The following is a 13,771-nucleotide window of genomic DNA, read 5'->3' on the forward strand; positions in this document are numbered from 1 at the left end:
CACGGTGTAGTGTGAACCCGGCTTATGTGTGGCAAGGTTTATTATACCCGGCTGGTATAATAAAATATTTATTTTACATTTAAATGTTTTCTCACTGAAATATTATATCACTTATAGGTATGATTATACGTTTATAAAAATATATTTCAGTGACCAACATTTAAGAATATTATAAAAATACGATTAAACGATTATCACCGAACGTAACATTATATAAATTGAAGTTCATGAAAGATAACGATTTTTAAATAACGAGCATCATCATTATAACTTATAAGCATCGATGATTTTTTTTCAGTTTAACACGGTCACCACAAACGTATGGTCGAACTCAGTTTTATTCTCAAGTAACGAGTTGAATAAAAAATATGTTGGTGATCCGTTGCAGTAAAAAATTTGGTAAGAAAATTATTACTACTATGAAGCTTAAATAGGTTAATATTAATTAAATAGGTACAGATTTAGGGATGTACTAATAGTAAAATATAATATACTAATTATTATTATTACGTTGTCCAATTGGACACGGACGATGGACCAGTTGCGCCTAGAACAAAGTTGTATTTTAGGGTAATATTATAACAATTGATCTGCTTATATTTTAGGTCAGTATACCAGTTGCGCTGCATATACTTTATAGGTATGTTTGTGTATATTAGGTGTATTATAAATGTACCAACTATTATTAATAAATCGATTTCATCAAGTCTGAAAACGGCTATTTTATTTATATTATACCTATTATGAATAATTTGTAATTAAACAGAATAAATAATATACTGTAATATAAAATAATATTATAATAGTGATTTATTTAATTGTAATTCTATATTATTTGTGTATATTAAAATATTTTATATATTATTAAAGTTCGTGTTCATTATATTCCAATAAAAATATTGCGATATGTGCTATTGAATAAAATTAATACCACCCTGAAAATGACCGAGCGGCGAGCTCAATACTGGTAAATTGACCCAGAAAATGACTGATCGCCATAATTAATATATGAAAAGATCCGTTTAAGTGCAATTGGTAAATTCTGGTCCAATATTGATCCACAATAGGTACTAATATATTTTATAAAAATAAAACAAATAAGGGAAGATACGCGTATACCTACATAAACATATAATAGATTATGAGTACCTACCTACATAAACGTTACGAACTAAGATTATTATTACTGGCACGACCGTTTAAACATGGCTACGAAATATTTTTGAGCGGCCACAAGAGCCAATGTAATATCTTATCAATTTCCATTCTGGTTTCATCTATTATGTGTATCTCAATTCCCAAACTACGATCATAGATACAACAACTATTCTTTATCCTAAATGATTATAAAAAAAAAATGTGCCTGTATGTATTTTTAATATTTTTCAACTTCTATTTTAAAAATATATCAGGAGCCTTGTATTAATTTTTCACGCTTTTTGACCCAACAAATGAAATAAATTTACTGTAAAAAAGAAAAAAGAAAAAAAATTTTAATTTGCAATTGTTCATAAACAGCTCAAAAGCTATTTTTACCCAACAAATAAAATTTAATTGACATTCAAAGAAAAAAACTAAAAAATTGGAAACTGAACATTTTAGTAAACAGTTTAAAACAAATCAAAATATATTGAAAAAAAATTAAAAAAACACATTTAATACATAAAAATTAATACATTCATCGCTCCGCTCAGGATCTAAATTATTCTAAAATTATCTTAACTGATGTATATTATTACTATAGTTATGTTGGAATGTTAAAAATTTCTAGGTATGGATAATAATTTTTTGATTATCGACAAAATTACAAAAATTGTTAAGTTACAAGAAAAAAACTAAAATCAATTGAGTAAAGAATTATTTTAATGTTTTAACATCCAATTTTGTAAAAATTAGAAAATAATAATTATGACAATGAAGTGTATTTAATATTTTTGAATTAATTCTATAAGATAAACCTTGTTTTAAATGTTGAAGCATCATATTGTATTCAAATAGAAAAATTGTATGAATATTTAACTTTTTTGTGGTTTTGACGAAAATTGCCAAAATTTGAACTTCAAACCCTTATATAAAATAAAATTAAGACTATAGTTTTTATATTTTTAAATTGCTTCAATAAAAACTTATATAGGGTACCTTGTATTAATGTTTTAAACTTTTTGATCAGGAAGCTAATTTTTTTAATCATAAATTGAAAAATAATAAAAAAAGTTGAAAATTAAAATGTCTATAGAATATTGACTATAAATATATGATAAAGAGCCATACAATTTTTTTAATAATTGTGCGACTATAGTGCTAATTATTAAAATTTTTAGTGAAAATATCAAATTTCTACAGTTATTCTTTTTTGAATACAACAAAAAACCAAATTAATTTTATTGAAAACTGGTGTTATGTAAATATTATATTATAGTTTTCCCACTGTTTCTAGTAAGTTTTGCTCGAATATTAAGAAAATTATTAGGAATTTTCAACTTAAGAACTATCCAAGTACCTACCTACAAACTATAGCTATAACTATACCGAAAAAGACCCGTTTGGATATTGGGGAAAGAAGAAGAAATCTCCAAACCGTGATGCATCCAAAAAATGCCGATTTTTTCCCTTTATTTAAAATACACAATCTGCACAAATTAACACACTAAGCGGTATGATGATAATAGGGTTACTTATGCCATGTTGTTCACGGGTTACAGCGGCTAACGAGTGAGTTCCTACTCACAAGTTTTTTGCTTCCCATTTGATACCTATAGTGACATTGTAGGTACTTGGGTTAAGTTTTTTTGTTGTTGTTACACGATGTTCAATATTTTATTATTTATGAGATTTAAGTTAAAAGATAAATTATAGGGGATGAGTTAATAATTAGGGACTTTCATTCCTGTCGTCCAATTAAAAATATTATTCATCGACTTGTGTTTTTTAGTGCGTAATATTAATATAGGTAAACAAAGTCGGGCCCGGATGTTAATGTTAATGTGATCGTCTTATTAATCTCACCGTATAATAAGTATTCACCGATAAAATATTATGTTTTCGTTCAAACCAATGTTTAGCCTATGATTTACCGAATCAATACGCATCTATCTCACTGTAGCACGCGGTGTATGTTTTTCGTCAGCATCGAAAATTATACCGAATCGTTTTCCGAGTGTATCGATTATACATAAGACCAGTATATTGTTTTGTATTGGGTAATTATATTAAAATAAGTGCATATTGTGACAATTCATAAATACAGTACAATGTATGATGGGTAGGTACTAACTACTTACCAATAATTATATGCGTATTGTGCGGTCGAGTAAATGCCAAACCATGTGACATAAAACGTGTCATTTGATTGTATAAATCGTCATTATATTCGGGTGCTCCGTATAATGTAGTCATTGTAATCGCGTAGTATACATGATATTATATAACATTATAGTTATTAATAACACAGTACGTAGTTTTTGATTCATATAATTTTTGTAATAATTATGAAATTATAATACAAATTCTGTACGAACCGTCGTCGTTGTCTGAAGGTCACGACGACTCACGAGTATTAGGCACCTACTTATATATAAAGTTCCAATAAACCACAATAATAGTTTACACACAGGTGCAGTGCAAATAGAAAAGGAACACAGCTGAAGTATGGTCGCCCGGAAAAGAATGTATAACATGTTACCAACGACCGTTTTGTTCGCCATCATAGCGGCGACCGTCTTAAAGGATTGCGACGCTGTGAGTATTGTTATTTTCACCTTTACATATTTTATATTGGTAACCAAAAACATTACTATATAGTTCCCAAAGAATAACACGCCATCATTCATCCGTAGCGGTTCGTCGTGACATTTTTAAAAATATTTAAACGGAATACGGAAATCATCTTTGAAATATATATTATGTATATTATATTATATTTTGTCGTAAATAACAATAACTATTATATTATACGAACTATACCTAATATTATAATATTCGTTTTTTGAAACGTTTCGTCGCACATTTCTGCACCGTTTACAATAGTTACACGTTGTTAATCCGAGTTCTAATAATATAATATTATATTATAAGATAATATTCAGCATCATATTATGTTTTATTTATTTAAATTCGTTGCTGACAATATATTTTACGATGGGGTCCCTAGTGATAGCTGAAGGCTGAACGCAACTAGTGTGCGAATGGCTGAAGTGTTATCAGCTAGTTTCGTAAAAAATATCACGTTAGATTGGACGTGTATCATTGCCTTTGGATCTTTATTTTACAGTTCGATATAATCCATAATTATTGTTTTAAAAATTCTTATTGGCAATATATTATATATATATTTATATAAATATTATACTTCTGGAACAACATCTCTTTATTTAAATTCCGGTTTTTTATTGGTCATTCAGCCTTTGTCTATTACCTCGATTATAACCGCGGTAAAATAATAAATTATTAACTCCTAAACAAATTAGCAATGCTTTGGTATAACACCCAACTGTTCAATTTATTGTACGATGATTCCAAGAAATAAACGTTAACAATCTATAAATTCAATACGAGAGCTTTGTAGGGACGCGAACCGGAAAAAAACAATTTCGTATTTTTAAATAATAACACCTACCTATCCAAATATAAAATGGTCGCTCTACCTCGTGCGCCTGATTATTATTGTTGTTGTTGTTGTTATTATTATCGTTCCAGGAACCCGCATAAAATTTTCGTCTAAACGATAGAAATTTAAATTTACGATATTCGTATATTGATAACGGCGTTAATGCATGTATATAGAGTTTTGTATTTATATTGTACATATATGTAACACTGTGGTACTACCACAAACAAATATATTATTACGAGTGTAAATCGTTATACTCCCTATAATATAATTAATATAATATAATTTAATATTATTAATAATATTGTGCCTACATATTTTTTCAAATTTTGAACTCTTACAGTACTTGAGTGAAGCGGCCATCAAAAAAACACAACAGATGTTGAAAACCGTATGCTCCAAGAAACATTCGGTCGAAGAGGGTAAGAAATTTAAACACAATATTTAAAATGTGCATTTAAATTTATCCAAACTTATCTTATTTTATATGTGACGGTAATAAATCACAGACGTATTTACGAACATCAAAAAAGGAATATTTCCAGAGGACAACAACAATATAAAAGTAAGGACATTTTTAATTTCTCTAACAAGCACTAAACGTAGGTAGGTACCTATTATAGAATGACTAGCAACTCGTTAATTTAAAATTTAAATGCGTTTCAAATATTATTAATATTGTAATAATAATAACAATAATAATAATAATAATTTAATAATGATTATCGTTTTAGTGTTACTTTGCCTGTAATTTCAAAACTATGCAATTGGTAAGTACCTATCTATTTATTATAATATTATGTTTTATGTGTATTGTAGAAGTATACCTATAGGTATATTATAATAGGTCGGTATAATTATTATGTCACAATTTTCTACTTAAAAACATTGGTTTAACATGTGATCTACCAAGTCAATTTACGATGTAATTTTCTGTATAGCTTGGTAAATGTATAATAAAATATAACAAAATTTATAACTAGATAAAAAAATTCAGTATTAGATACCAATAAAAACTGGGTTTTTTATTTCTGAATGATAATGATGTGAAATAGTGGACAATTGTTGAAGTTTGTAATATTCAGTATAAGCTTGTGTTCAGTGTGAATGTGTGTTCATTATATTTAGCGTTATAATGGCTGCCGACTTTTATAAATTAATCGAATCGGAATCTAGTATGGAAGTATAACCTGACGACACCAAACCTCAAAAGTGTTCTAAATATGATGGAGTAATTAAAATGTGTTTAAGGAAGAAATGTTTAGCATCTGAAGAATTTTGGGAATACACTACAGCAAGGTGCGTACAAAAAGGTTGTCAAACATTTCAATCAATGGGGAAAAAGAATGCATTTTTCACTTTTACTGATTACCTATATCATTGTCATTCAAACTCAAGTCTCCGACAAATTTTGTAAATAGTGTTTTATTGGACTAATGACTTTTAAGGTTTAACTTATGTCGCGATGTGTGTGGTACCTACTCTATTCGATAATCGAAATCAAATGGGTGGTGAAGTAGTTCAAACAGATGAATCCCTTTTAATACAATAGGTATTTAGATAAAAATTGCTTGTTGTATTCTGTGGATCACTAAAATGATGGTAGATCACACGTTAGACCATACACGTGTCGGTATTGATAACATGTTGGACCATAAACTTGTCGGTAGATCGCACGTTAGACCAAATAATGTCTAGTAATATAGTGCTTTTTTTATCGTCGTCATACATAAAATACAACGCATCGTTTGGTAAAAATTTTTTTTTTAAGAGCAAGACATCTGTGCTAATATTTTTAAGGAGTTTGATGTAGGCAATATTAACAACTTTTTATTAAAAATTAAGATTTATAACAATATATTTTGAGACCCATGTATATATTATATTATATAAAGGTATTTTTAAAATTTCCCTGTATGTAATATACTTAACTGTTGCGTTATTACGAAATTTTATAGTCAGTAAAAACATACTCATTCAGATTGGTAAAATAACGGTGCAGAATGAATTTAAAGTAAAACATTCCTATTCTGAAATTTATTACAAAAATTGTCGATAACCATTAGCATTATTATTTAGTAAATGACACGTTATTATCAATTTTTAGCTTTATATTTTGTAACATTAGATATTTAAGCTTAAAGAATTTAATTTTTTTCTTATACATTTAAACAACTAAAACTTTTAAAATTTGAAGATTTTGAAAAAAGGATAATATACTTGAGTATGATGCCCTTGATAAAGTTGTACAGGTATCTATTTCAAATTTAATAATAGGTCATTGAATGCTAAAATCGCTCATATTTTCATTAAAAACAATAAAATGATTCTTCGACTTCTGTTTTGAGGAAAAAAAAGAGTACGCTGACATAATTTTATATAATTTTATAATAATTGTTAATTTATATTAATTGAATTACACAACAAATACAACGGATTATTATGAATTCAACTGGGACAATGTTTACCTGTATATTTTGTTCATAACCTTTGACAATAAGTACATTGTAATCTACGGAAATTGTTTACACTGAATAGCTCTATGCGGATTTTGTAAACATAATTCATTATACCTATTAAAAAATGCATAAGGTAAACAATCATCAAATAAACATTAGTTTTTTTAGCATACCTTCCTTCTTTTCAATACAGATAAGAATATTTTTCATTTCAATTACGTTTATTATTATATCATAAAAACAATAACTATGTATTAATATACTTTTTAGTATACCTAGATTCACATGGGACCGTGTGGACAGTGCTCAGTCTTTTATTATTTGTTTGATTCCACATCACATTGTTATTGAACGTTTCTATTATACATAAATAATTATACCTATTATTTGAATGCTATAAATAAGAACTGTTTAATCATATTAAATTTTAGAAAAAGTCGTATCGATCGACCTATAATGACATTAAAATAATCATTTCAATAACTCAGTACTGCCATTAAGAACAAAAAAATATAATGCAATTCGTTATTAAAATCTTTTTTGCAGTTAGTTTTTGTAAATTTTAAATTACTAACTAATACATGACACGAATGACATAAATGACAAGTTAAGAAATAAGAAATCACCCTGCTGTTACAAATTTCTCTCGGAGTTTTGCCTACTAATTTAAAACATAATATATCATTAGAGTGTTAGACATAGTAATATTATAGTAGGTATATATTGTGTAGATTCCACACAAAACAAGAATATATAAATATTTAATTCATAATATATTATTATATTTAGTGTAGTGTTCGGTTGTTCAAAGTTGGAAAATGAATGGACTTTGGCGTTATAGTTTCAATTAGTTTATTTTGTATAATGATATTATGCACACTATATTGCAAGTAGCTATCTGCGATGATAATCAAATAATAGATATAACATTCACGTGCTTGTGTTTTGAATTCGCAGACTAGGAAAATTCAATTACAATAATATACAGAGTGATTCACCAGTCATGCTCATCCTAATTTTTTTCTTTTAATAATAGATTAATTCAAATTCTGAATTTTGTAATTTGTGAATATATACTTGAGTAGGTACCCAAGGACCATATTTTTAATTATTTTATGCTATCAATGGCTGAGTGCCGTGAATCCGTGATAAATAAAATGTGCCAAAATTATGTGCCAATAAAAACTTATTTTTGAAAATAAGAAACAAGCATTTTAATTTTTCACTTTACTTGTATTGTCAAACACGTACATTTTAAATAATATAAATAATAATAACAATTAAAAATTCAAACGAGTAGGTATTTACAGAGCTACCTATTTAAGTTATTTAACATTAAATCATTATTATTAAGCATAACAGGTAGTTTCAAAATAATTTTACCTAATTAATATTAGTGTAGTAACATTTTATAATATTTAAAATGTCTACCTATATGCATGATAAGTAGTTTCTAACTACTAAATTAAATATCATCTACTTAACAATAATTTATATGGGAAAGAGGGATTTTCGTTTGAATTAAAAAGTAGATATCACCACATTCCACATAATACTCTTGAAATGGTATACAAAATCCATGTACTTGAAAATATGGACCTTAAATTTACTTGAAAATTGCAAAACCAGTATGTACCTGGTACATAATATGCTTGTTGAATCATCCCGTATACCTTCATATAATTACTAACTAAATTCAATATTGTAATACAAGGTTACGATCGATGAGAATAATAACAATTATAACACGTGTAAACAAATTTAGATCAATCAAAAGGGAGTCATCGATAAAAAAATGTTCAAAGACAAGATGTCGATGATGGCACCACCGAACGTATACAAAATTTTGTTACCAGTTATAGAACAGTGTACTGGAAAAGGTAATAATTGTAAATCATAACAAGTATCAACCTAGGTACCTATTTATTATTATTTCGGTTAATTGAAGATTTATTTTTACACAAATTTGCTCGATTTTAGATAAAGGTGAAGAACTCTGTCAGTCTTCGTACAACGTCATAAAGTGCGCGCACTCTGTTGATCCCAAAGTGAGTACCTAAATAATAATGTTATAAAAATATATAAATGATGATTGACAAACTATCTATGCGTTTGCTAAAGGCACACTATATTAGTATAATGTTATAATTTTATTTTATTTCTATACATTATCAGCAAATGATATGTTTATTGAAAACTCATAAAAATATAATACAATGACTGAACAATTTAATTATTGTATTAATAATATTATAGTTTATTGGTAATATTAAAATATAAGCAAAGTAAATTGTGATAATTTAAAACATATTCGCCTCCATATACTTTTAGATGAATATAATGATTTTACTTACGAAGTTAAGTTATAACGTACCCATGCAATATATTAACCGACGCCCATGATATTTTATTTTTGTGCTCAATTTTAGCCGCACCAATTACAAAAGTCAAACATTCCAATGAAATGTTTACCTAAAGCAAATTAAAAATAAAAACAGACACTGATATTAAACATTTGATTAATCATAAATTCATTAATTTCATCTATTTTAAATGTAAATGATGCCTGATTAAGATCAATAATTGCCATATTTTAATAATATTTATTATTGTTGATTATGATTAAACGCGTGCAATGGTTAATTCACTTAATTGACACTGATAACTTCAAAATACTTAGTTTGTGATGGTTTTTAAATAATTGTAAATCTTGGGAAATTAGGGGTTAATTAGTCACGGCAATATAGTTTGCATTATGATGAAATAGTTTATTCGCCGAGGCAGTTGTACGATTAAAAATCAATCATTGTTTAATTTTTCTTTGAAATCATTTGTTATTAGTTATTAGTTATTATTTCTACGAATTATCATAAAATACGTGCAACCAAGTATTTATTTGTTCAAACATTGATTTTAGAATCAAAAACGAATCGAAACTGCTATAATAATACCTATAATATTATCGAGGTATAATAATTATCATACTAAAAGCTAATAATTTAATAATGAAAGACAAATAGTATTATAATAATATTACATAATTATATAAGCCGTACGTCGCGTCGTACTTATTGTGTAACAGTATTTCCCAACAGATATTTTTGATCCCGAAAATGCAATACTTTTTACTTTTTAACCCGCCAGAGTGCAGGGTACATTGGTACACAGTGTACATTATGTATATTTTGCGTTCGAGCATAACCGAGAAAACTTTCTCGGGACACATTAAACATGTATACAGAAACTATAATCAGAAATATTTAAATTATAATATAATATGTATACTACTGGATACATAGATATAGATTATAATTTATGTCTGGTATACAGGGTGACACTCGATTATTATCAGGTAGAAATTCCATCATATTATTACTATTAAAAATTTTTTTTCGTTGATGTCTTTCGACACCTGACGTCGATTAATATTGTGCGACTCGGGTTAATGACAGTTGCCACACTTTGGGCCGTTAACATCAACACTTAGGCCAATTAGGCACTGTCCACAGCCGTAAAATGTTGCGCTTATAAGACTTTCGCCAAAATAATTATGACCGTTTATGTTATTAACGATTTCGACGCTAATCTGTTGCACGTGTGAGTGATAAGCACGTCTTGTCCGAAAATAATAAGAACGGTTATACCGCGACAATATTACCCTGTAACCACCTATAGGTGGTGTTCCATAATCCATAGGTTGGGTATAGGCAGTCCTGTAAAGAATACTTTTAAAAAGTACTTGAGTAAATACTCAAATACATTTTTTTTTAAGTATTTAAGATACTACTCAAATACTTTTGGTTTTTAAAGTGGGTTTCTAATTATCGTAATATAAACACATAGGTAGTAGGTAATCTAATAGTTATCTAATAGTTTTAAAGAGAATATTGTTATTCAAAATTCAATAACTTTATTTAGAAATCTGGTTTTCACAAACCTTTGGGCTTCGGCTAAAACAGAAATACAGAATATTAAATAAAACTATTATTCTATTATTGTAGTTGACAAAAATATTTTTCCAACCGATTATTTCGAATAAAAATAAAATGTTCGAAATAAGAAACCAAAGTATTCAATACCAAAAAGTATTTAAAATACCATTCAAAATACTTCATGCTGAAAGTATTTAAAAAGCTATTCAATACTTAAAAAAGTATTTGAATACTTTTACTCAAATACTTTTACTTAAATACTTTACAGGACTGGGTATAGGTAATAGGAGTCGTGAATTATTGTGATATACTGAAACGCGGACGGTGGCTTGCAAATACTGGGTAATATTTATGTAGACTGGAGGTATTTATCGTTTAATCAAAATAACTGATTTTTTCGGTATTCGTAAATTTACTTAAACAACATATTTTAAGGAGTATCCAGATAAAACTTGTGAAATTTGATTTAAAAAAAAAAAATAAAGTATGCGTCTAAATTCAAAACATTTGAAGCTTGAAATTCTGAGTTAATAAACTTAATGGACTAATGAAACCTTTACATTAAATATAAAATATATTTAATATTACTAGTTTATATTATTGTTATAATAAATGAGATAATAAATGTATGGGTAGTGTCCTCTTAAAAAATAAATCTGCTTAACAATTTACGATGACTTTCCTCCGAAAAAAAGAAATTCAGAGGACACTCCATGAATGGGATAAAAATTAATATTATAAGTATTTGATAATAATATTATGGTCATTATATATAATATAATTATGACTTTATAAAGTCCTAAAAATCAGAACTTGATTATATTCATCATTAAAGGAAAAAAAATGGTGGTCCATATATCCGGTGAATTGCCCTGTTTATAAAAAGATTTTTTATACGTTCGATAGCGTCGACTTCTTCCATTGTGCATATTAATATGTTGATCATCATTGATAAGAAGCACATTGTTATGTACTAAGATGATTTTCCATCAGTTGTTAAAAATACTTATACAATCAAATTACAATTAAAATAAATCTTATTCATTGCCATATTATGTGTTGTTCAATAATTAATTATTCATACTTTTATTAGTATTTAAATAGTAAATAAAACGGTGTTAACATATTATGTGTTTATATTTTTTTTCAGAGTTTAGAGTTTCTACCACTCTAGACGTCGTCACCTTCAATCAGCAGTTGATAGATCCCGGGTACAAAGAAACATTAAGATTTATCGTCTGAAGTGTTTTTTTATTGATAATAATTTGATTTATATTGTAGAACATATTTTTGTGTGTATTAAAAATTCAAATGCACGTTACAATTATCATGTTTTTTTTATTTACAACAATTTATTACAATTTACAGACGGTACATTTTTTTTTTCATTCCCTCCAATATAGGTATAACAGTTACAGTTCATTATAATATATTTGGTCAGCGCACACACAGACGGAACGAATGACCCGTAGATAGCTTATTGTTAACCTTTGCATGTTATACACGACTCACACAATCACAATCACAAACTCCAAAGTCTGTCTGGGTGCTTGTTCAATTTGTACCTATATAATGTATAGTATTACAATATTGTAATAAAACAACGCGCACAGTCTTCTCCCGGCGGAGTGACGGAGTGATAATAACGACAGTAATAAAATTCTCCAGTCCGCAAAAAACGTGCGAAATGATTTCGTCGACGTTTTACATAACGTTGGTGTTCGGTATTGCGATGCTGATTTCATGTGGCCACGTGAGTATTAATTATTATTATCAGTCACGATATTAAGCGCCGAGTACGAAAAAATATTTTTACGATCCTAAACATTGTATAGGGTATATATTAGGGTTTAATGTTTATAACTCGTAAGATACACGCTGTTTAGCAAAGGTGGACAAGCTAAGATCCACTATAAAAAAAAAAAAAATCGGCCCACCACTTAACTTGTTATTTTAATTATTTTTTTTATTGATTTATAAGTTCTTCCCCCTTAAATAGTATTATATATACCTACCCATACATTATATAAGAAGCTATTTTTATTTTTACAAATGTTTCAGACATAAAAAGTTTGTTAACCGCTTAATTTTTTAAAACAAAAACCACTTAGCATGTTTTAGTTTGTAAGAATTTGATGGCGCATAAATAAACTATTTTATTAAATTATATTTAATAGTCATAACTCATAAGTCATAAAGTCATAAACTATCTTAAATCTTTTGATTTTTTATTTAGGTGTTAGTATGAAAACAAAAAAATAGGTATAGGTAGTTTCATTAGTTTATAAAAAAAAATTATGGATTTGTATTTTCGATATTTTCAACTGATGTAAGAAGAGCTTTTGAGTTACGACTTATGAGAAACCTTGTATTAGATCTTCAAAATTGTTTGACGTATAAAAAATATTTATTAACATAAGTACCTACATATATTGAAAAAAGCCGTCAAGTCGGTATAATCACTCTGTTGTACAGTCTGTAGCTGTCAATAATGTACCTCACAACCTCGTCATTGAGTAGGTCACTGTAACGGATGTGTTCAATTTGAAGTCAACAATAAAATATCATAATAGGACGTAGGTATACAATAAAAAACGATTCTGAGCGGTTAGGTTAGTCACCAAAGCACAAACTAACCGATTTTCTACCAGAAACTACCCTCGAGAAGTTGATTGCATTTTTCTACTAGAAAAAGGTGTTCAGACACAAAAAAAAAAGAAAAGAAAAACATACATCAGTACATTAAATTACATTCAAATTTAAAAATCAAT

The 13,771-nt window shown here is 27.6% G+C and overlaps 2 protein-coding genes across 4 annotated transcripts in view; both read left to right on the forward strand.

Annotated features, from left to right (window-relative positions):
* Window positions 1-246: 246 nt before the first annotated feature.
* On the forward strand, window positions 247-12,324 carry Obp7 (odorant-binding protein 7). Of its 2 annotated transcripts, none has more exons than XM_008183390.3 (8): window positions 247-399; window positions 3,603-3,738; window positions 4,953-5,031; window positions 5,119-5,174; window positions 5,344-5,379; window positions 8,834-8,948; window positions 9,049-9,116; window positions 12,151-12,324. In XM_008183390.3, the coding sequence occupies exons 2-8, from the start codon at window positions 3,649-3,651 to the stop codon at window positions 12,172-12,174; spliced, it is 468 nt and encodes a 155-aa protein (XP_008181612.1). In that variant the 5' UTR covers window positions 247-399; window positions 3,603-3,648; the 3' UTR covers window positions 12,175-12,324. The 2 variants fall into 2 exon arrangements, with proteins under 2 accessions (XP_008181612.1, NP_001153533.1); NM_001160061.1 differs by having other exon boundaries at window positions 297-399; window positions 3,614-3,738.
* A 217-nt stretch (window positions 12,325-12,541) lies between these two features.
* Window positions 12,542-13,771, forward strand: part of Obp3 (odorant-binding protein 3) — an 18,810-nt gene continuing 17,580 nt past the window's right edge. The window contains exon 1 of one of the 2 annotated variants that reach the window (XR_001679251.2): window positions 12,542-12,753. Coding sequence is in view for 1 of the 2 variants with exons in the window: in NM_001160057.1 (NP_001153529.1) it covers window positions 12,688-12,753 (66 nt within the window). In the remaining variant the exon portion in view is untranslated. 2 annotated transcript variants of the gene reach the window in all.

This window comes from Acyrthosiphon pisum, chromosome A3, assembly GCF_005508785.2.
Source record: "Acyrthosiphon pisum isolate AL4f chromosome A3, pea_aphid_22Mar2018_4r6ur, whole genome shotgun sequence".
Taxonomy (NCBI): Eukaryota; Metazoa; Arthropoda; class Insecta; order Hemiptera; family Aphididae; genus Acyrthosiphon; species Acyrthosiphon pisum.

Bases quoted from the DNA above. Each gene is read 5' to 3' on its own strand.
- Obp7 (XM_008183390.3), top strand. From the start codon at position 3,649: ATGGTCGCCCGGAAAAGAATGTATAACATGTTACCAACGACCGTTTTG. The intron at 5,032-5,118 runs GTAAGAAATTTA...AATAAATCACAG, and splicing joins GAAACATTCGGTCGAAGAGG to ACGTATTTACGAACATCAAA. The intron at 9,117-12,150 runs GTGAGTACCTAA...ATTTTTTTTCAG, and splicing joins CGCACTCTGTTGATCCCAAA to AGTTTAGAGTTTCTACCACT.